Source organism: Pistacia vera, unplaced genomic scaffold (genome assembly GCF_008641045.1).
Source record: "Pistacia vera cultivar Batoury unplaced genomic scaffold, PisVer_v2 Contig123, whole genome shotgun sequence".
Taxonomy (NCBI): domain Eukaryota; kingdom Viridiplantae; phylum Streptophyta; class Magnoliopsida; order Sapindales; family Anacardiaceae; genus Pistacia; species Pistacia vera.
The window spans coordinates 431,051-455,633 of NW_022195282.1; the positions used below are offsets into that span (position 1 = coordinate 431,051).

Below are 24,583 nucleotides of genomic sequence, written 5' to 3' on the forward strand. Positions count from 1 at the left end.
ATCAATAATTTGGTCCCCGACTTTTGGCATAAACTCTTTAGTTTGTACAATTGTTTAGTAACATTTTGGTCCCCGATTTACTACTGTCTACTAGTGTCTAGCTGTCACCGTTGCTGAAGAAATTAAAGCGTCACTCAGAACTCCTATTATTTTGCCCAAATATTTGTTGTATAAATTACGTTTACAAAGTGTTGATCAGCTTTGAATATTTACTGCAGAGAAGGAACTGGGAGATGATAGCACAAAAATTAGAGTAATGTTACAGCCATCAAAAGTTACACACCGAATCTGTACACCGAATGACGTGATAAAATCCTAACCGTTGATTCATTATTAGTTATATTAATAACGGTTAATATTTTACCATGTCATTCAGTGCATAACCTTCGGTGGCTCTACCATTTTTCCGAAATTAAGCTCCACCTAACTTAACTTGGAAGTGGGAGAAAAAAAAAGAAGCGAAATGAATCAAGGACAAGGTCATGACGATTACTCTGTTAGAAAAAAAATCAATAATGTTCCTGTTAACCTTTTTTCTTCTTTTTTTTTTTTTTTTTTTTTTTTTTTTTTTTTTGTTGGGGGGGTTGGGGTTTTCACAAAACTGAGGTAAAGTGCACAAAAAATTCCAGTCCTGGTATCTGACTCCTGTCAGTAAAGAAGACACCACAACTACACAGCATTTACAGAACTTGGGATTCCAATTTTACTTTTTCTAGCCCTACACCTTTGCAGCGCATGCGCATCCCACTCCCCCTTTGATTTAGGCCAAATACCTAAACATGTTTGGGTTTTCCTTGTCCCTCTCCAGATAATCTCTTGTGATCAAATCTTCCATCCGCTTCTTAATTGCTTTAATATCAGGCTGCACGTTCCAAGTCAATCATATCAAATTAATAATTACAAGTCAACATCAATTCCATATCAAATATATATGAGTAATACTATGCTTACTCACGAACTTACTAACCGCCTTACTCACCTTTGTTAAAATTACATATAGTACCCGCTTATGGTACCCGTACTATGCTTTATATTTTACACACGTTAGTAAGATGGTTAGTAAGATCGTGAGTAAGCATAGTATTATTGAATATATATTGATATAACATATATAAAAATTATTCAATAAACAAAGTGTTTCCTCATTTCTTCCGAATCAAGATATAAATTGGAGAGTATGTATACCTTGAACATGCGGCTCAACTGCTCTACACACTCTGAAACTAATTGTTGATGTCCCAAAACTTTCCGACTCTTCATTATACGCACAATTGCAGCATCAATAGCATATCGCCTATCTTTGTCAACATCTTCAACAATTTTCCTCCTTTCATCAACTGGTGGGAGAGGAATCTACATACAGTTGGACAATTCACATGTTCATGAGATATTAATTCAAGCTCATCGCAACATATGCCAGAAATTATGTACCAAGTAAAAATAGGAGTAAAAATCCGACAAGGGAAAAGAGAAAAGACAACATTCTCATACCTTAATCCTCCTCATTCTGTCTGTAAACTTGGAGTTGAACTCAAAGTAGTCATTTTGTGAGATGGTTTTTGTGTTTGGCTCCTTTATAAGGATCTTATACTTGGCACATGACAACGAATGGAGCAATCTAACCAAGTCCTCATGAGTCAAGTTCAGCTGAGTCATGATTTCTGAATAGCTCAATCTATCCGAAGCATTAAACAGCAGCAGAGTGGCAGCCTGTAAAATTCAGACAGCAAAAAATTTAGAAATCTCGCAATTCAAACCAAACCCCTCAAAAAGTATAATTCTGTAAGGCATTACCTGATATGTTGACACAATCAGTTCAATGGTTTTTTGATCAAACTTGCCACTGATGTTGCACTGGCCCAATGAGTATATCCATGTAAGTTTTCGGTGTTTTGTTTTTGTCTCGTAAAATCCCTTAAAAACTTCAACACACTTGACCTGGAACCATAATATTGCAAAATAAGTTAATATATATACATCTATTAATCATCCTGACTGCAACTTTACTGCAAATTTTAAACTAATAGAGGCTATTTTATATTCCTACAATTTAAAGAAAATAGAAGAAGCGATTACCATTTCTGAAGGGAGGTTGAGATCAGAGGACTTATAACTTGGCCAAAATCCAGTGGTAAGAACAGTAACTGATAAATCAATCCCAGGGTGTGCAATCGGGTTATTGCCAAGATATTCCTCAAAGTTGCCTTGATTTTCCCTAGCCAAAGTCAAATCCGTAACCTGAAAGAAAGATGCTAAATGAAATCAAAATATAATCATATAAAAAGATTAAAAAAACTTAGCCCAAGAATGCAGGCCAAACTACCATTCCCTCCATCTTTGATGTAAACTGCCCACCACACTGTTGCTTTAGCTTTGTGAGAATACTCCTTTCATGATCATCATTAGCACTCCGATCAAAGAGTAGCCGCCGAGCAAGCTTTTTCCTGCATCAAGCAGCAGGAAAAAAAAAGCACAGAATTGTTCGTAAATAAATGAATTAATTAAGCGCATTATAGAAGTTTTGACTTTATCATACAATAAATATACCATGATACCAAATGAACACTAATATAATAATAGATCTTACCGGTAGAATTCAGCAAATAGATCTTTATCACTTATATAAGCAAGCAACTTAACTACCTGCAGAAACGAACCACATAGTTTACTATCAATATCTATGATACTGAAATAAAAATTAATAGAGTTCCAACATATTGATACTAGTCACTCATGAACCACTTAATCAGGATTACTCTTTATCCAAAAAATCTTCAACCTTATCTTAAGGTCCTTAATCATCCAATATTAACACGTTCTAGCATGATAAGAAGATTTCCTTTAATAATATTCAAAATTAGGACTACCTTCTCAAGTGTTTCTTCAATAGCTTCATCACTCAATTTCTCACTTCCGCCCTTCTTGAGGATATTATCACAGAATGTTGCCAGTAGTTCAGAACTTGAACAGCCACCAACAGTTTTATTGCAGAATATCTCAAAAGCTTCTTTTAGTGCCTATTGAACAACCAAAAGTACGACAATTCTTAAAGAAGGAGAAACAATGAAGATCTAAATGACCATCACAATGTCAGACAACACAAACCTTGTGAAACAATGTGTGGTTTTGGAAACAATGTGTTACATATTCCATATACTTGTCATGCAGCTCAATTATTTTTCTGATAAGGACCTGAAAACAATACAACTAAGTCAATTTTTGATGGTCCAAAGGATCTATAATTTAGTAGTTGAATATTTACCTGTTCCTGTACACCAACTGCAGTTGCAGCCTGTGTAAGCATTCAAATGTCAGCACTTAACACAGCAATTAAAAATTGAAAACATAAATATATGTGACATACAACTAAGCTGTATTAATAGAATAACATAAAATGATGCATGAAAAAATGTATATGGATGATCTATAGACTCTCTTCCTTTCTCATAATACATTTTGTCCCTTCCTAATCTGTTTCATGGTAGGGGCATATAGGGAGATGTTAAGGTCATGAGAAAATTTATTCCTTTCAAACTATGAGATTTCCATAGCATCAGTCATTACCAAGAATAAATGCAAAACAGAACCAGAAGAAAAGCAAACAAGCGCTATGCGTATCAATCATGATTCTATATTACAATGATATTTTACCAGCATAAAACTATACCTGGTTCGTTGCAGCATCTTCAGCCTGCTGTACCAAAGCAGTACCTTCAGCAGTAATATGCTGCAGCATCAAAATTCCAGAAGGTATCAGTGATGTGAAATAAACTAAAACGTAGAAGAGGCTTTGGTAGTAGAATAAAGGTGTAAGCTTAAAACCAACCAACCTGTTTGAATACATTAGCCACAGGTTCCAAGCCTTTAGGTATTTTATGGTAAAGCCTGTACATCCTAGAAAGGTCGTCCACCTAGCACAACATAAGCAAAAATAAATAAATAAATAACATCAGTGGTAGATGTTTATAAACAAATGGCGAGAGCACTCATATTATTAACATCAAAAAACAATACAAGACCAGATACCACCTTATCGTCTTGAAGCAAGGCATGGCATCCAGATTGCTCCTTTTCAAGCAATTGAGTTGCAAAAACCACCAACAACTCATTTTGTACTTTCTACAAACAGGTCAAAACAGTCAAGATTAGAACAAAATATTGTTTGCAAAACTATCTTTTCAAAAGATCAATTAAATAGTATTTTTTTTCCATAAGAAACCATGAAATTAGGTGTCCACTGAAGCAGTACAAAAACAAACAATAATACTAATTAAATCCAAAGGATTCCTATCAAAAAATTTAAAAACAATAAAGTAATCTTTCAAAAAAGCTGACAGATTGCTAAAATAAACCTCAAACCTCCAACAAATAGGAGAGCATACTAGTGACATATGGAACAAGAAAAACTGCGAAAGTCAAACTTCAATATTTGCGTCAAGAATTTCTCCACAAATTTCATAGCATTTCACTAAAACCAATAACTTATTCCAGAAGACAATAAAATTAAAACATTTATCATGTATTCAAACTGACCTCCACTAATTTTGGCTCACTGCTAATATGAAGGTAATGAGACACTCTATCCCTTTCTTTCTTCAAGCACTCCTCAGCCTGCAATTTCATAAAAAGTGTTAATATCAAGAAGTTTAACCAGAGTTATGTTTCAATCTAGCAACAAATTATATACAAAAAGACTTGCCTTTAACATGTAATCTGGACATGAATCTTCCAGAATCCACTTCGCTGCCTTACGAGAATAGTAAGAACCAGAATCCTCAAGCATGTCTACTTCAAAATCTTTTTCATACCTCTCCATTTGTCCCATTCCAATCTCGACAAATATACCCAAAACATTTTTCAAGAGCGATCTGTCAATCTGATCTCCTTCGCGTTCTTTATCAATCTGGTTCAAAGCAAGGAAGAAGCTAAAATGACAATTCTGTCTAGAGGCCGGAATTTTGATGCAAATAACATTGTATAATGAGATCAGAAACAAGGTTCTCACCAAAATTGTAGAATCAATAGTGGTTATACAGCCTTTTCATCAGGTGAAAAAAAGAGAGATTACAATCAGCTTAAATTATGAGGTGATAAACTTACAAGAGCAATTACGGCATCTTTGGCTTTAACTTTTAATTCTCCATAAACCTGAAATGTGAGAAAATATAAATGTTGGAATAATTCAAAAGCAAATAGAAACAGCGAGGAGGAGAATAATTCATAGAGATACTAATATAATATAAGTGATATTATCAAAAAGACTTGTGACAAACCAGATCCCGGAAGCAAGACAGTCCAACTTCATTTAGAGCAGGAAGTGAACGACGAGCAATAAAGTAACGATCAAGATAATGGAAGAAACGTGACAGCCACCTAACCATAACTTTATGATTGGCCCATCTTCTCACAAGCTCCCTCAGCATAAACTCATCATGCTTCTCTCTCAATGATGGTAATACCTAATAAAGAAAAGAGATATTTTACACTGTTTAGAGAAACTAATATAAGGTATTCAATAGGTACATGTCATAATAGAATTAAGTGCAGAATACAAGGGCAATCTTCCTTACCGTTGAAGTGATATATTCGTCAAAAGCTTCTCTGTACCTGTCATATAGCTGTTGAGAATAGTCATGAGGAGGCTTTTGGGTACACATATTGTAGATAGTTCTGTCATGGAAACAAAAACAAAAATCATTCCAGTGAAACATTGGCGTCTCCCAACCAGCTTCTAAATGTTATGATAAACAAAAATAACAAGGAATAAAATGACTACGTGTAAAGCATCATATATTCCTCAGAGCTAAAGGGTGACTCGGGTTCTCCTTCCAAAATTTTCTTCAGTTTTGTGATCCCCCCCTTCATATAGTCCCATCCTTGATCCAAGTCAATAGTCTTGCGCTCCATTGTAGCTATATGCCTGCAAATAAAAGTATACAATTCATAAATATATTGATGTAAAAACAACGACAATGTTTTTATTTTTTATTTTTATATCAAGTAAAAAGAATCTACAAACACGCAAAAAAGCACTATTTATTCACCTTCACCAAGCGAAAGAAATTAATAAGCACCTCGCAAAGTATAATTTCACATTGAAACAAATATTTAAAACGGTAACAAACAAGAATCAAAACAATCCATTGGGCAGAAAATAGACAATAAACAGAAACAAACCCTAAAAAAGCAATTATTAATATCAACAATTCAGCGATCACTAAACAAATCATACGAGATTAAATAAACAATAAATAAAACCCTATACGTCAATTACTGGGATTATATGAAATAATGATTTATGAAACCCGTATGCACCAAATTAGCGTAATGCAAAGCCCTAAAGAAGAATCGCTAAAGAAACAAACCGTGGAGGAGAGCGCGTTTGACGTGAATCGCGGAGGAACCCTAACGCAGATCGCAAAGTTATTCAGACAATTAAGATGAGAGGGATTTGGTGAGGGTGGGTTTTAAAGGATAAAAAATGACCAAAAAGGTTTGATTTGTTGGACAAAATCATGCTTTTAGGAGGTTTATAGCCATCGCTGTTTCAGACCTCTAGTTATTTGGTTAATCTTTTTTCCCCCTTTTGACTATATTTTATAGTCGCTCACTGTCCCTGATTATCCTGCTTCAAATTACTTTTAACAGACCAAAAAATCAGATTCTAAACTCTCATTAATTTACTTATTTTTATCTTATTAACTACAAATTTCAAATTATTGTAAATTATGTTGACCCCTATTTCAAATTTCAAATTATTGTAAATTCCTTTAAAAATGTGTAACTAACGTCCAGCAGGACCACAATAATGCTAGCCTTACTCACCCTTCTTACTACTTTCTCTTATTCACTCATATTAATCTTTCTTTTTTACTCATTTCTCTCCTTTCTTACACTCACCTACACACGAGTAAGTAAGAGAAAATGAGTAAAAAGATGAGTAAGAGTAGCATTATTCTATTTGAAATCTACTGTGATGCTACATGGAAGAACAAAGTATATATGTGATATAACAATCAGGTTTATATAAATTAATTAACTTTAATGAACCCTTATTACCTTTAAATACAAAACATCAGTTTTTAAAGTGCATTTTTTTTTTTTTTTTTGGTATCTCCTCCATAACTTTGATTTAAAGAATTTAAATCACAAATCTAATTTTAATAAATAAAAAAAATCCAAAAACAAACTTGGGGGATGGTCATACATTCTCAATGGATTTAACAAACTAAAGTATAAAGTATAAACATGATTTGATATATTTTTTTTTAAAAGATGTAATTGAACGGTGTTTTACGAGTAGAATATTACCCGTTGCTCATAAACTTCTTGTAGAATTCTCACCGAGACGAACTGAATTTCTTGAATTTGCTGTAGGAGTAGGGAGTTTTGACTCGGGCTATTAATCGAGGAGGAATATAGATTTACAAAACCCAGACATCTAAGCGAGAGGATTTAGTTTGTTTGATCCTACTTTTATAGTGTCTATAGGCTTTCCTGTGTTTTGATACTTGTTGAACTAGGAATCCTATTACTATAATTTGAATGATGTATAACCTTGAAATAAATTTTTTTAAAAATCATCAAATAATATATGAGTAAAATTTCACTATATTCATAATAATAGGACTAACTAATTTTATTAGTATGAGGAGGTTATAACTTATTAGAGGTATAGTTACAAAAGTTATTATTTTAATTTCTTATTTTATAATTCATGTTTTAGTAGTATAATATTATAATTTCAATTTATATTTTAATAGTATTAGGATTTCAATTCGACGTTTCAATTGCCTATTTTTTAAATGGATAGAAGATCACGTCTTAAAACCAGCAAAGATAAATGTATTAATGGAACTGTAAATGTAGTTAATACATGGTTAATTGATGTGAAGCCACAGATAATTGTCAATAAGTTTAAACATTGTAAAATTAGGACCTCTAATTGTTGATGAACTATAAGTTACAAATGAAGTGGATGAAAATAATAAAAAAGTCATTGCAGAATTGAGTAATCAGATTTGACAACTTCAATACACTAATCAAATGGATATAAATGTCTTCCTTAATTATCCAAACGAGCAACAGATCATGTACACTTTAATCAAATAATAAATCATTACTGCAATTAGACAGGAGAAAGGAAATAATCATGAGGATGATAGTACGAAAATACAAAAAGTTTCGTATTATGAAGCTAAAAATATTTTGGCTTCAACGAGAAGGTGTCCATGCTAGCGAGTTATTACGTACTCGCAAGGTAAAAGATGTAGTAACAACTCTAAAGCATAAATCATTGTCCCAAATAATTTTACATAAATGTTTTATTTCATCTTAAATCTTTAATGTAATATAACATATATTTTTTTTGTAATATACAGATAATTATTACTATGTAGAGGCAACTGGAAATTAGTAAAATTATAACTAATTACAATATAAAGTTTATTCTTATTTATAATTATCCCAAATTAGAATTAGAATTTTTTATAACTATGTAAAGTTTATTCTTATATAAAATATCACTATAGAGGAGTTTTACTCTCTCTCTCTCTATATATATTTTATTTATTTATTTATATTTTTTTTAATGATCGGAGATATCCGAAATCTTATGCGTAGTTTAACTGATCCCTGAGACCCTGGATTTATTGGTTGGATAAGACCTCCATGACTAACCCCATTAATATATAAAGAGTAACTCAAGTTAAAGACCTCTTAGATAATACACCAAATAATTCCTATTGAACCACTTAATCACCTCAAATAATATATTAATAATTAACATAGTTAGACAATAAAAACATTTGAAACATTTGAAAGGATTAAGTATACTAGTGATTTTATTACATCCCCACTTGATTTTTTTTTTAATTAAAAAAAAAACAAAATATATGGTCACTTTTGTTAAAATGACCAGATGCAAAAATAGAAAATTTAACGTTGATTAAATGGTTAATTATCATTTCATCACTTTTTTGGCTCTATAAATAATGTGTTAAAATGACAAATTGTATTGCATAAATAAAAAATAACCAGATGCTAAATACAGCGCATATAGGCGCCAGTAGTTTTTAATTGGGATTTACTTATCTGCGCCGTTAGTACTCTTTTAATAGAACCACTTCTCCCTATCTACCTTCATCTAACCTTTCTTTCTCGTAACAAAAACCCTAACCCTAACCACATATCAGATCAGACTTCATTTTCTCTTATTTTTTCGTAATTATTTATTTTATACGCTAATGCGTGCTCCTCATCCGTTTGGTGAATTGAGTTTCGAGTTCGACAATGGAGGCATTGAAGGAGAATTCATTGGAGATAGAGATAGGGAGCTCTGTGGAGTCGTTTCAGAAGTTTCTCGAGTCGCAGAGAGAGCTTTTCCATAGCCAGATCGATCAGCTTCAAAACGTCGTTGTGACACAATGCAGATTAACTGGAGTCAATCCTCTCTCGCAAGAAATGGTGTGTTCTTGAAAATTTCAGTTTGCTTTTCTGTTGGGCGGCTTTGAAAAGAAACAATTTAGGAATTTAAAATTCATGGTTATTAATTTCGGTCAAAAAAAGAACACCAGAAGTTGCTCGCTACTGAATAATTTATTTTTCTTGTTGAATTTCAAACACAGGGTTTAGAGATTATATTATTAATTTGTAATTAATTTATCTTGTGGACTAATTTTTTTTTGTTTTTTTCATGTAGGCTGCAGGCGCCTTGTCAATAAAAATTGGTAAGTTTTGCTAGCAGTATTATTGTGATTCCTGAAGCATGTGATATATTAGCTGAACTTTTTGCATTTTACGGTTTTGATAAATAGGCATTCACATCATGTTTGCTCCCACAGCTTAGTGTCTTGCGCCTTCAAGTCAGAAAGTTGGATTTATTAAATTTCTGACAAAAATGAGGGCCATGGAACTGAAACCTCTATGTGCTTATTTGCTTCTATTTCTGCATGCAACTGTATTTCAGCACATAGATATATTTTTTTTTCAATTACAAGGATTCTAAATTTCTGATTTTGTTGTCTGTTTACTATGGTTGATAGCTGACAACTCATCTTTAATATCACAGGAAAGAGACCTAGAGATTTGATAAACCCTAAGGCTGTAAAGTACATGCAAACAGTGTTCTCTGTGAAGGATGCAATAAGCAAGAAGGAATCCCGAGAGATAAGCGCTCAATTTGGTGTTACGGTTACACAGGTTTCATTCCTAACTCTTTTTTTTCTTGGAATACTTATTGCTGCACTTATCTCTATTTTTTTTTTTTTTGACTGCTTACGATATAAATTGCTTCTCTGTACCTTTCTTAACCTGCTCTGGAAATTACTGGGATTAAGGGGTGGGATATCTTATATTAATGGTTATTCTGTAGCTGGTTTTCTATTCTTGCTCTTCTTTCATGTTTTATCCTTTTTCTACTTTATCCATCTTTTAATGAATGGAATGTATATTGTCGTTTCTTACTTCTTTGTGCTATCTATCTAGGTGAAGGACTTTTTTAATAGCCAACGTTCCAGAGTGAGGAAACTAGTACGGTTGTCAAGGGAGAAGGCAATTAGATCTCATGTGCAAAAAGATCCACATGGTGATGGGATGCAAATTAGCTCGGATGCTATGATTCCAATTGGTCCTGTTCCCTTAAATTCTACTGGCCCTACGAGTGTTATAAATATTGATCCTGTTCCGCTGAACTCTATTGGTGCTCCTATTGTTGAAGAAGGCCCATCTTGTTCTGGGCAGGATGATTCTCTAGTTGGCATAGATGACGTAGATAAACATTTTGTTGATAATGTTTTCAGCTTGATGAGGAAAGAAGAAACATTTTCTGGGCAGATGAAGCTGATGGAGTGGATCTTGCAGATAGATAATTCTTCTGTACTATTTTGGTACTTGCTGATATGCTATATGAACTTGAAGATATGAAGTATTTTTTTCTTGCTTACCTGGTCATGTCATTCCTTGTATGGTTGCAGGTTTTTAACCCAAGGTGGTGTTATGATTTTAGCAACGTGGTTGATTCAAGCAGCTGATGAGGAACAAACAAGTGTTCTTGTTGTCATCCTTAAGGTATATAACTATTTACGGATTTTGTATGAATGGTGTAATCTCTTTGCCTCTTTATCGTGGCTCCTAATTACTTTTGATTAACTGGCATGTAGGTTCTCTCTCACTTGCCACTACATAAAGCTCTCCCAGAACATATGTCAGCCATATTGCAAAGTGTTAACAGATTGCGTTTTTATGGGGCATCAGGTTTGTTTCTGCTGTAGAGACCTGTGCTATGTTCCATATTGCTCAATTCACTCTAAAATTACTGGGGACACATTATTTGATGTTCCAAAATTTCCAAATTCGTATGAGGATCTTTATTTACTGGAATGGAAAGTTATAGGGTTTTTAGATATAACTCTATAGCATAAGCCTTTGTTCATGCTAAATTGCAATAGTCAAGTTTTAAAAACTTTTATGAAGACAAAAATCTTGGCTTGCCTCGTAACTTAACCAAAGACAGCGAAGATCTATTTATTGTTGGTCATTAACTGATATTTGTTTAATAAGGCATTGTTATCATAATTTCTCATAAACTATTAACCTTATAATTTACTCCGCCAATAAATTTTAGTTGATTAGTATACTCTGTGATTTCATTTGCATGAGAATGTGTCAATTAGCTATTGTCCTTTTAGCTCTTTCGGATATTTTTGAATCTCATTTATCTGATTTGAAGATCAGACATATCACACAGGGCAAGGATTTTGTTGTCGAAATGGAGCAAAATGTTTGCTAGAAGACAAGCTGTGAAAAAACATAATGGCACAAAATCTTCTACTGATATGCACAATGAGTTAATTTTGAAACAGAGGCAAGTATTTTTGCTACTTATACCTGCCATTTCTGTTAAATAGTTTCTTACCATTGCACTTTAATGTATGCAGTATTGGTGAAATTATGGCTGATGAATCTTGGCAGTCAAAAACTGATGCCCCTGTAAGTGCGATACAAAATCAAATTAAATCCTAAAAACTGAGTTTGTTGTCTTGAGATTGCTAATCACTTTTCTTCTTTACAGGAAGCCATTCTTGCTCCTGAAAGTTTGGAAAATTTAAGGTGTGAAAATAATATATTATCTGACATTTATTTGATTTTGCTGACATTGTTTATGGTAATTGTGTATTAAGCATAGTTTTTCTTATTCAGAAAGTTGGAATCTCCACAAGCTCTCAAATTATTGACAGCATCTTCGGATGACTCTGCAAGGAAGAACATCCTTGGTGTATCTTCGTCCCGTATCCTTTTGGATATTTTTTTTTTCTTTTTACAGCAATATTATGAATTTTCTAGAGAGAAATAGAGGAAATATAAATTCATTGGTGCTGGAATGAAGTCTATTTGGAATGTTTAACTTTTTTTTTTTTTGGGTGAATGTGGGTTTATATTGTTTATTGTTGCTTGTTGGTTCATGTTCGGTATGCACAATGGCATACATGACTTTGCACTAAAATCTGCTTGTTTGTAAAATCTAACGAATTTGTTATTAAAACTTTAAGTATGGTTTTAAGAATTTGTTTATAAGCCAAATGTGAAATTGATACCCCTTGGGTTTATTTTAAGATTTTGATTTTTTCTAATGAGTAAATAATGCCAATAGGTAAAAAAACATGCCACATGCGTTGCTTGGTTGTATGAGTAGTGAACAAAATTAACAGGAATGAAACTTAGAGGTGTTTTATAAGATTTAAGCAGTGCTGGTGTTTAAAACACTGTAAGTACTAAATTTTCAATATTTAGCTCTAGATATTATAAGCTTTTTTTCCTTTTATCCTGTCTATGCAATCTCTGATATTTTGCTTAGTTTCCCAGACATATCAACGTCTATTTAATCCCCAAGCAATTATAGTTCTCTGAACTGCCTCCATGCCAAAATGGATTGATAAGTGTTGAATGATCTAAGTACTATTATTGAACCATCTCTTTTGGGTATGTATATATCATTGCCTTAACTAGTAACAGACAACAGAGAACGCCGAAAAACTCAGTTTGTGGAACAGCCAGGTCAAAAAGTGGCCGGCAGAAGCCCACAGGCTACAAGAGCAGCTCCTTTGAGTCAGGGTCGTCCAATGTCTGCTGATGATATCCAGAAAGCAAAATTGCGAGCTCAGTATATGCAGAATAAATATGGAAAAGCTGCTTCTACATCTAACGAAAGCAGTGAAGTGAATACTGAAGGTCTGAACAAATCTACAAATGCTCTTGCCAGCTCTACATCACCAGTATTAAAAGTTCACGGTCGGCCAAAAACCGAGGAACAGAAGAAACCAGTAATACCTCACTCAAAAATTTCTGGTAGGCTGGAAGTCCCTCTTGATCCAAAGCAAAAAATGGATATTAAGGAGCCTCTGCAGGAAAAGTGCAAGAGGGTCCAGATCCCATGGCACACACCACCAGGTACCTTTGCTTTTAGTGTTTTGTTGGTTCCTTTATCTGTTTGCCGATAATATTGTGTAGAAAGATTAGCTCTCTACAGAAGGGAAGAGACCATTTTAAAGAGTTACCTGATTTTTGAGTATTTGAGGAAATCAGAGGTAATTCCCTTCTTTTCAGGAATGAAGATACAATTGCTTCTGCAACCACAGATGCTAATCTTTTCTCTTGATCACCCTTCTCCCAACCTAAATTTTCTTGTTTACCTCATATGAGTCGGATTGAGATAACAACAAAAGCTTCTACTTTGTGTAAAACTTGGGTATTTCTGTTGTATATACTTTTCCAAGAATTACAAGAAATGCATATTTTTTATGAAATAATAATAAAAAAAAGGGAATTAAGTTACAAATGTTCTGAATATGTGATGAACTTGGACCATGCTACATAGTGTACTTTGTTTGGAAACTTAATGATTAACAATTCTTTTTCTTGCTAAATTTTACCTTCAATAACATTGATTTCTTGAAATGGCCTCCTCTGTCAATGAAATCCTGTACCATTGTGTGGTAACTGTTAAGCATTTGGATTGTCAATTTAATAACATGTAGATTACTGTTTTACTATGAAATATACTAGTGAACCCAAGAAGTTGTATAAGCGATTTGTTTAAAGCTGTGTAGGCTTGGTTGTCGGGGTCTGGTTTGAAGCGTCTTTGTGTTGACTCATTAACCACTATCTTTTCCCAATTAAAGAAAAAAAAAATTTTGCTAGTGGCCCATCATATTCAGTAATCTTTGTGAAGTGCTACTTGCAAAAAGAGTTTGTTGTGATCAGATCTTGATTAATAATTGGAAATCTATATTTCTTACTAGGTCTAAAAAATTTCAGTATGTTATTACTTCAGAGTTCTGTGTGAAACCTTATTGGGAGACAAAGTACTTGTGTGATGTTGCAAAACTTTATTGGGATAAACACTTTTGCTTTCTGAGGATCATCAACGGGAAGTTTGAAATATTTGTGCTTTTTGGCCTGACCTTCAAATTATCGAGAGGGCATTTATATGCCAGATGAAAATGGATTTTTTCTAATGTACATTCCGGAGCTTATTGATTCTTTCAATACCATAGTATAGTTGAACTGTTGAGTTTGAAAAGATGACCATACTACTACACCCCAAAACCCAAGAAGCCTCTGTTTAAATGACTGTTTAAATGATCTTTGTTTCTTTAATATGCAAATTCAAATGAACTCACAATAGAAAGTTTCTAGATCTGTTGGAATCTGAATGCCTGTTCAATAACAAGTAATACTTTAATTTTCTAACGTAAAAATATGAGCATTTCTGGCACCAATTGATTATTAAGGTGTTTTTAGTTCATGGTGCTGGCTTCTCTAGAGTTGTATAAAAAAATGTTGCTTCTCTATCTTCATTTACAAAAAAATTGCTTGGATTTTATGTCATTGAATGTAAGGCCAGGTTGCATTTTTTGCTGCTCAATGAAACAAAATTCACCCAATAAAGATTAATATCAACTATAATTCTGTAAATTCGTAACAAGCAAATTGAATATGGAGATGATAATATCTCAATGTAATCGCTTTGGCCCCTATGTCACAGCATTCTACACTTGGAACAATTTAGAAGGCTGGCATGGGTAAAACAGTTGATATTTATAAATACTTAGAATGTGAAGACTCTGTTAGAAGAACAGGACATTTGTCTGGACTTTGATGTTTTTGAGGTTATAATCTTGAGTGTATTGATCTTCAACCAAATTTCATTGATTAAGAAATTGCCAGGAAGCTGAGGGTGTCTGATTCTGTGTGTGTAACTGTACCTACTACGGAATTTAGGAACCGGTCCGCTTTATTTATTTTATATTTTTCTAAGATGTATATGGTTGATTGTGAGAGAATATGAGAAAAATAAAATTGTCTCGTGGTTAGCTGAGCGGTATCTTACAACTTCCAAAATCCAAACATCCAGCTCTTACATTTAATGCAGTAAAAAAGCTGTTCGCCAATTTGTGACACGCTCACTTCTTTCACTTTTACTTTTTTTCTTTTAAAATCCTTTTATCGATGAAGTGTCCTTGATGTTCAATGACATTTTCAGCAAATTTCAACCTTTTATGCCCTTTTCCTTTCTGCAGAAGTCCAACTGAACGAGGTTTGGAGAGTTGGTGGCGGTGAGAATAGCAAAGAGGTTGAAGTTCAGAAAAACAGAAACCACCGAGAGAAGGAAACCATCTATCATACAATTCAGGAGATACCATCTAATCCCAAGGAGCCTTGGGACCTTGAAATGGACTATGATGATTCACTAACCCCAGAAATCCCAACCGAACAGCCTCCTGATGCTGACACTGGAGATACACAGGCCACTGATAGTGTTATTGTAAATAGTGCAGCTCCTTCGGTGCCCATGCCATCTCAAGTTGTTAATGGGAGCACAACTGAACCCGATCTCGAGTTGCTTGCTGTACTGCTTAAAAATCCTGAATTGGTTTTTGCATTGACTTCTGGCCAAGCTGGTAACTTATCTAGTGAAGATACTGTGAGGCTGCTTGATATGATTAAGACTGGCGGGTCTGGTTTAGCCGGTAATTTGAACGGGATTGGGGGAAAAGTGGAGGATAAGGTTGAAGTTTCTCTCCCCTCCCCAACTCCGTCAAGCAATCCTATTCCCGGAACGGTGCGTTAACAAATTTTGCTACCAATCTCTTGCATGGGCTTTGTATTCTCTGCTTTTGCATCGCATTTCCATATTGTTACAGCTGGGGCCAACATATAAAAAAAAAAAAAAAAAAATTTAATTAAACTTAACTAAACTAAGAAAGTTGCTGTTAACATGGGCCCTGCAGTCTGATGAAGGAAACCTATCATTCAAATGATGGGATAGGTGTCTTTGTCCTTATTCAGAAAATTGATTTTCCATTAATTGTGAGTGTGAACTAATGAAAAGCTCCTTATTTGCTCCGTTCCCCCCTCTCCAAAATTCTTTTCCAGTAGATTTTAGCGGGGGATCCTCTATGATGGAAGGGACTAATGTATATATTAATAAAAAAAAAATTAAGTAGTTAATGTTGTTGATTTCAGAAAATCTATCAGTTGTATTAATTCAGATATTGTAATGATTATGTCTAGTATTTGATGCATTTCATTTTATTTGCAGAGAGGATGGAGACAAGAAGTTGGGAATCCCTTCACACGCCAAAGTACAATGGGGAGCAGTGTTGCCTACGCTACTCCTGACGTAGTTTCCACCACCTCCTTAAATGAAATGCTGCCTACAAACAATTTGGTGAGGTCTGGAATTTCAGCTATGAACATGGCAATGCCGCCACAGCCGACAAGTTTGCCATCTTTGTCCCAACAGGTTCCTGGGCCAACAATGCGGCCTTCATTACACCTAACAAATGCTATATCACCTGAAAATCTACATCCTTCTTTGCATCAGACCCTTCCCACCAATTCTTCAATTATATTGACACAGTCCTCAGAAATAGGTTTAACCATGAAAAATCTACCTATTTCTAACACTTGCTTGCCAAACATATCGGCTGCGGCTGGGCCTTCAATGCGAGTCGAACATATAAACAATTTGAAAGTAGCAGCAATGCCTATAAATGCCCCAGAGAGACAACCCACTTCATATCCAATGTCCTCTTTAATTCCCACACAAACAAGATCACATAAACAGCCCCAACAGCCTCTTACGTCTGATCATAGGCATGTGACACCACAATACAACTCTACCTCTACCTCTAGGCTACCAATCGGAAATGTAGGTCCTGTATCCGATACCTGGAGAGCAAGTCAGTATGTGGCTACAAATCCCCGTTATCAAGCAAATCAAAACAATTATAATGCATCATATGGAGGCCCTGTGCAGCAGCCTCAGTTGCTGTCAGGGCCTCATAGGGAAGGAAATAAATATGTAGGTAATGATGGATTTGAATCATGGAGTCCAGAGAATAGTCCTACTAGGCAACCAGAGTACATGTCTAGAAGGAACTTACAGGAACCCAATATGAATTCCGGATGGAGATATAGGCCTGACAGGTCCAGACAGTGGAATTCTTCTGGGTATGAGGAAGTTCGGGACCATAACAAATATGGGGATAGAAATTGGCGAGACCGGAGACGATAAGCTTGTTTTGGGTTGGTGATTGTGACCCACTGGTTCTTCCTCCGAATCCCAGACATACGAGTAAATTGTATTTAAAAAGAAGGATTTACATTTTAAGTGACTGGGTTTTGGGGTGAGATGTTAGTGGAAGTTTAAATCTTGGAATGGGTTTTGGAAGAAGGGGACATTGAATTGCGGTTGTGTTGAGAACTTCATCTTGATATTGAATTTGATAAAACCATCTGAAACTTGCTCGCCCGCCAACTTATTCACTTGGTTCTCTCCCTTTTTCTCTCTACTTAAATAATAATGCAAAATAATCTCAAATTAAAACTGGAAGGTTGGGTATTGGCCGACAGATTAATGGGCTTGTAGTTATCTGGGCTTAGCTTGACAAGATCAAACTTTTCGCTTTTCGGGATGGTTGAGGTCTTTAGTTGTTCAGACAGTGAAAAGCTTTTTGAACCACATATTAATTAAAATATGCCTAAAGTGTAGGGCCCAAAATATTTTTTGGGGCAATTAAATTTTTTACTAGAGTGCGCAATTAAAGACACCATGCAAATCAAAATACAGGATAGTAATAGTTTCAAGGGAGAACGACCACCCAAGGTTTGGCCAAACCGCATATTTTCACCTGTTAAGTTTTAAAATGATACTTCATCACTCTTTATTAAGTTTTATCATATTTTTCATTAATATTTTATTAAAAAAACAAAAATATCTTTAAATATTTAATTTTATATATTTTTATTATTTTTTAAATAGATAAAAAATCAAATATTAAAAAATCAAAAAAGAAAAAATAATTAACCTCACCTAAAAAGTTAGGAATAATGTTATGAAATTGTTTAAAGTTAAATGATTTTAATATTTATTTATAATGTCATCAATATCTCAAATCATTATAATGTTTTTCATTTTTGTTAATTAACATAGAAAATTATTATTCCTAATTAATTAAATAAACGAAGGAAAAAATATATCTCTACACTTAAACTAATAAATAATTGAGTAAACATTTTGACTTAATAAAATTTTAATTTATAATAAACTAATTAAGAAATAAATTATTTAAATATATTTTCGTTTTTTAAATCAAATATTAATATAAAATACTAACAAAACCTGACCAATGATAGAAAAACATCATTTTGAAATTTAACGGGTGAAAAAGTGTTATTTCGTCAAAACTTGGGTGGGAAAACGTTGTTCTCCCTAGTTTCAAATGAACGAAAGAAGCTAACAAAGGCAGCTCAACCATCAAGACGGCATATTGTTATTAATTAAGACATAATACGATTATATCCAAACTCTTCTACACAGTTATCACTAATTCAATACAAAATATCAGTGAGTCGTGTGTTTATAAACGACATGTCATCTGCTTTTCGGAGGCATAGACGACCTATCATCTTCCTTTTCGAAATAAAGCGACATGTTTTACTTTCTTGTGTATAGTCAGCGACAGCTCTGATGACACGTGAAAAGGAATCATATTCTTATATGATCTGAAATGGATTGAAGGATACAGAAAATTTAGATAGCCATGTCAAGCTTTCCGCTTGAAATTCAACTTCAAGTTCAACTTCCATCACTCGATACAACTAAATCTATCTTTCTCACCTTTGTTGTTGTTTTAACCAACTGAGCAATGGGATTTAGATTCCACAATTTCAACATCATTTACAGAACCTACATCTCCACACTGTCCACAAAATCCAACAGAACCTACTATCACCCCATTTTCCAATCCCTAAATTCCCAATTTTCTAACCCTTCTTCAAATTTCTCTAGTCAACATTATCTCAAGATCCCCGTTAGATGGCATTTAGGTCATTCTCATGACCACCACGACCACCGCCACCAGTTCTCCGGAAAAGAGGCCGAGAACATTTTCTGGCTGGGTCTCTTCTCCGATATCGGGTTGGCCACTGGCAAAGCTTTGACTGGATATGTATCAGGAAGTACTGCCATTATTGCTGATGCTGCCCATTCCGTATCCGATGTGGTAATTACAGTTTTTAAAATCTGTTGGTTTCGCATTTCCCTATGCTTGCGGTTTATTTTATTATTTATTTATTTTATTGCAGGTTCTCAGTGGGATTGCGTTGTGGTCATTCAAAGCGGCAAAGGCTCCTAAAGACAAAGAACATCCATATGGTCACGTTTAATTTGTACCTACACGCTACTCAGTTTTTCTTAAATTTGTGCATCTCTTTTTAGTTGTCTTTAATGAATTTATGCTTGGTTTGTATCATGGCTTCATTATTGTTATTTTGTCTTCTCAGGGCATGGTAAATTTGAAACTCTTGGAGCTCTTGGAATCTCTTGTATGCTATTGGCAACTGCGGGCGGTATTGCATGGCATGCTTTAGACATTTTGCTAGTACACCTTCTTTCTTTCTCTCTTCTGTTTGATCACAAATGACTTGATAAAAACGTTTCCAAATACATCTAAAATCAAATCATTTTCTACTTTCTTTCCCTTAGAATTTTTTTTTCTTAATCATGTGCAGGGTTTGATGTCTACCGCTCCTGAAGTAGTCAATCACGGGAATTTGCAGAGCCATCATCATCACGGTGGACATCATCATGGAATTGATATGGGTCACCCTATACTAGCTTTGACCATGACTATTCTATCAATATCTGTTAAAGAAGGGTACCCATTAAGTCTTCTTATTTCTAATTTAATTGATGAACTTTTTGTTTATACTACTTCTGGATGCAGGAGGATTTTTTTTTGGGACCCAATTTTTTTTCTTGTACTGTGTTGGCTGCTTTGTATTCTAATCTTGGAGTGTTTTGTTTTACGCATAGGCTTTATTGGATCACAAAACGAGCTGGGGAAAGGCAAGGTAGTGGACTAATGAAAGCAAATGCATGGCACCATCGTGCTGATGCTATTTCGTCTGTAGTTGCTCTTATTGGGGTTGGTAAGAAGCAAAGCATTTAATAATCTTTTAATTTTTTTTTATTACACTTGTAACATCTTAGTGCATGATTTTGTGGTTAATTAGTATAGTTTTTTTTAGTTCATAGATGATACTTTATTCAGTTGGTTATTTGACCAATATATACTGCAGAATGTTGATATTGATTCATGCGATATGACGTCCACAGGACTGCTTTAGAATATAGATAGCTCAGCCTTTTTCATCTTCTTGGTTCCATGGTTGGGGTACACAATGGGAAATAGTTTTTCCCTTAAATTCTGTCCTATGCAATTGCCCGGATTCACACCCGGGACTCGAGAGACATTCAAGGAGGCCTATGCCTTGGACACAAGGCTGTTGTTTCCATAATTTACCATTTTGTTCAAAATGGGAAACTTCTTTTTTTTTTTTTTTTTTTTTTTTTTTTTTTAAGATTCTTATAAATTCTGATTGTTAGTGTATTTACACTTATGATCTTCAAATTCCCACTATTGCTTCACAATTTTTGTCACTGGAAAAAGCTAAGGTATTTTTCCGAAACAATTTGCACTTTAAAATAGAGAAACCTTTATTTATTTATTTTTTATATATCAGAAAAGCTTTCTGAAGTTGTATATCAGTGAACTTCTGAGATGTCTGGTATCATCATAATCTATTCCCTTGTCCATAACTTTCTGCACTTCGGGCTGGTGGATTGAAAATGATAGATTGACTGTATGTCAACTTTCCTCCCAATGGTCAGAAAGGGCTGAAGGTCCTTTATGTGGCACTTACTGAATTTTACTCTACATATGCTCTGCTGGCATCATTACTGTTTCTTCTTCAGTTCAGTTTTTAACTTTATAGGGTGACATCCTTCAGTTTTAGCATTTCTTGAGGACATATGGGAACAGTATCTTTCTTCCTCTAGTTTTCTTGTTTCATTCCTTGCTGAGTTCCTTAATGATCCACTACTTTTCAATCTTGTGAATACTGATTGATCACAAATTCTTATTTGCCATCATGACATTAGGAGGCTCTATACTTGGAGTTAAGTTCCTAGATCCCCTGGCTGGACTGGTTGTCTCAGGCATGATCTTAAAAGCTGGACTGGACACTGGTTATCAGAGGTATTATCTGCTTTCCATTATACTGCACCATCTCATTTATTGACAACCCAAAGTCCATCTTTAATAATTTTGAGTGCTGAAAATTTGGTTTTTTGTTCTTGAATGATTATCAGAGAAGTTACTTTTGTGTCTTTGTCATGAATATCAATATTGAATATGTTCTTGTATCAACTACTAGTGTCTTGGAACTGGTGGATGCTGCAATCCCAGCAGAAGAATTGGCCCCTATAAGGGAGACAATACTAAAGGTTGAAGGAGTCAAGGTATGTACTAGAATTTTGATATTTTCCCCTCACATGTGCTTTTTAGAAATTGTGCTACTTTATTCTTTGATCCATTGTTTCCATACTGCTTGTGTGTTGATTCTCTATTTTGTTTTTTGTTTTTACTGCTGTTTTATTGCCATGGATGCCAATTACTTTCCAAATTTGTTCATTAGTTTTTTTTTTTTTTGGTGGGAGCACATGAGTTCCATGTATTTGTATGATAAACGTAAAATTTAGCTACAGAGTAAAGTTGAAGTATAATTTGTTTGATTTAAACTTTTGGAATTCCTCAGTTATCATTTCATCAGTTGGTTATTTGTGGCAGGTGAAGTTAATAACTCCAATGTTGCTCTTCCTTTTTTGGCTTTCTTTGTTAAATAGCTTTTGAATTGTCTGCAGGGATGCCATCGTTTAAGGGGAAGGAGGGCTGGTTCATATCTGTACCTTGATGTACATATCGTGGTACGTTCTCCTGATTATACATTAACTCCAATGCAGAAGTTTATATTAGACCATGAATCTGCATTCATGTAAGATTGCTGGAAATTCTTAATGACTTATTTGTTACATGCTTTCAACATTTGATTTGCAGGTTGATCCATTTTCTAGTGTTAGTGCTGCTCATGCGATTGGCGAAAATGTTCGTGATCATGTTCATAAGTCTCATCCTAAAGTATCTGAAGTTTTCATACACATAGGTGGGTTACTTGGTTGTTCTCTTTGTAATTGGTCCGGGCAAACTAGTTTAAGTTACAGTATACCTTTTTCACATTATTATAGAAGTTATTGTTGTCATTCTCATTGATCTTGCAGTTGTAACTTCAATCTCATCAGTCTTTATTTTGATTCACTTTTCTTTGTCTCTTATCATCATCTGTGTTAATGAAAATCTTAGTCTCTTATTCTATCTATATCATCTATGTGTGTTCTAATCATTTCTAAATGTCCGTGTAGATCCTGAATTTTTACAATTATCTCCAAGTGTGATGGACCAGCAAGAAAGTGTCAAGGGAGCCGTAAATCAAAAGGATAATATATATGTGGACTCAGATATTGAAGCTATTGTTCACAATATTTTCTCATCAAAGTTCCCAGAGGTATTTTCTTTTTCTCTTAGTTGAGTGAACTTAAAATGCTTATATACTGGTAAATTTATGGTATATTGATAGTGAACTATGTCATAAGTATATGCCTATAGAATACATGCTACATGGCTTTTTATATCAAATATAGCACCCAGGAGATTTTATTAATATTGGAAGGATTATTGAATCTTGGTTTTCCATCAACTGATGTTGCTTCCTTATTCTACACAATCTCCTTGGTAATTATTTCAAGTATCTTCTACGTTCGGGTGTACCACATGAAGTAATATGTTGCTGAAACCTTTGGTTCAAGGTAGAGAAAATAACGAGTCAGGTAGTTCTGATTGTCGAAGTTGTAACTTCCAAGCTTTAGATGACAATCGAATTCTGTTGATGCCTCTACTGTTTTCCACTTGACCATGATGCTCTCTGAGCCATGCATGAGCATTTTACTAATTAGTTGGTGGTGATAGGACATTTTCATTAAACGTTTCACTTTATATGTTGTTTAATTGAAATATATTTATTCTGTCTCATGAATTAATAGAATTCTGATTTTCAGAATATTGTGGTTGAGCGCATAACTCACCACTTGTTGCAAGGCAGGATTTTACTCCAAATTGAAGTTTCCATGCCTCCTGACATTTTGATTAGGTATTACTTGGTTACTTCTGACATCACCGAATTTGATGACAACAATAAAACTGTTTGACAAATTTCTTTTTACTGATGACAATTGACAGGGATGCAATGAAAGTGGCAGCAGAAGCAGAACAGGAGATTTTAAAGGCAACCTCTAATGTTTTTCAAGTAAGTTTACAGCTAAAATTGGGGCGCCCAATCCCACAATAGCGGAAATGCAACAAACAGAGAATGGAACCTGTTTGTTTTGTATTTGTAGTATGGCATTGAAAGAGAAACATAGCTTTAAGGGAGGACATTGGTTTGTTGTAGTAGAGTATCATAATGTTTCATTCATCATCTCCCAGAGAGGTGTGCAATAACAAGAAGAAATGATAACATTCCAAAAGCCTTGAGTGGGTGGTTGTAATAATACTCCCTCCGATTCAATATAAATGACTTTTTAAGTTTGTACATAACTTTTAGATGAAAAAATTTCATCGCTCTCCCACTTGACTGTGGGAAAAGTTTTGCTCTGATTTTGTAGATGGAAAAACCTTTTCTGTTGCACACATTGAATTATTTAATATATATATATATATATTGTCATTTTTTCTTTTCTATTATCATAGACAAGATAAACGACATTTAATTTGAAAAAAAAATTATACCCTCAAAATGATATTTAAAAAAAAAACAGAGGGAGTATTTTGTTTCAGACTTCAAATTACTACCAAAATCTTACAAATATTTTTCAATCATGTTTTGCTTAGAGTTATATGTAACCAGTCAAAAATTGTATAAAATTTACATAAAATAACTAATATTTCTTTTGTTTTTCGTATGCCTATTTGTATGACTAATTATAAATATAGTATTGTTCAATATTTTCCAAAGCCATGTATAAAGACTACCGTAGGAAATCAAACTTAACAAAAGGATCCAGTTTATGAAGACTGAACTTTATATCATATACTCCCTTTGTTTTTTTTCAAATATCGTTTTG

General features: G+C 34.0%; 3 protein-coding genes across 3 annotated transcripts; 2 read left to right on the plus strand and 1 right to left on the minus strand.

Moving 5' to 3' along the window:
* Positions 1–540: 540 nt before the first annotated feature.
* On the minus strand, positions 541–6,582 carry LOC116116674 (cullin-1). The gene is made up of 20 exons (XM_031402721.1): positions 6,366–6,582; positions 5,777–5,920; positions 5,571–5,670; positions 5,274–5,459; positions 5,101–5,148; positions 4,700–4,903; positions 4,534–4,611; positions 4,030–4,119; positions 3,831–3,911; positions 3,668–3,727; positions 3,263–3,292; positions 3,106–3,192; positions 2,868–3,017; positions 2,588–2,643; positions 2,324–2,444; positions 2,077–2,238; positions 1,795–1,938; positions 1,492–1,710; positions 1,186–1,353; positions 541–862 (listed from the first exon to the last, which is right to left on the minus strand). Exons 2-20 carry the CDS (start codon positions 5,905–5,907, stop codon positions 761–763), a joined length of 2,217 nt encoding a protein of 738 aa, XP_031258581.1. The 5' UTR covers positions 5,908–5,920; positions 6,366–6,582; the 3' UTR covers positions 541–760.
* Positions 6,583–9,081: 2,499 nt separating this feature from the next.
* Positions 9,082–17,815, plus strand: LOC116116810 (homeobox protein LUMINIDEPENDENS). The gene is made up of 13 exons (XM_031402867.1): positions 9,082–9,465; positions 9,701–9,728; positions 10,070–10,200; positions 10,486–10,886; positions 10,974–11,067; positions 11,160–11,253; positions 11,734–11,863; positions 11,937–11,988; positions 12,071–12,108; positions 12,199–12,287; positions 13,012–13,446; positions 15,579–16,120; positions 16,601–17,815. Exons 1-13 carry the CDS (start codon positions 9,292–9,294, stop codon positions 17,576–17,578), a joined length of 3,186 nt encoding a protein of 1,061 aa, XP_031258727.1. The 5' UTR covers positions 9,082–9,291; the 3' UTR covers positions 17,579–17,815.
* A 1,280-nt stretch (positions 17,816–19,095) lies between these two features.
* Positions 19,096–24,138, plus strand: LOC116116888 (metal tolerance protein 2). The gene is made up of 12 exons (XM_031402931.1): positions 19,096–19,568; positions 19,651–19,720; positions 19,849–19,946; positions 20,077–20,222; positions 20,381–20,496; positions 21,509–21,605; positions 21,784–21,868; positions 22,271–22,333; positions 22,464–22,569; positions 22,826–22,968; positions 23,519–23,610; positions 23,700–24,138. Exons 1-12 carry the CDS (start codon positions 19,212–19,214, stop codon positions 23,806–23,808), a joined length of 1,482 nt encoding a protein of 493 aa, XP_031258791.1. The 5' UTR covers positions 19,096–19,211; the 3' UTR covers positions 23,809–24,138.
* Positions 24,139–24,583: the final 445 nt, after the last annotated feature.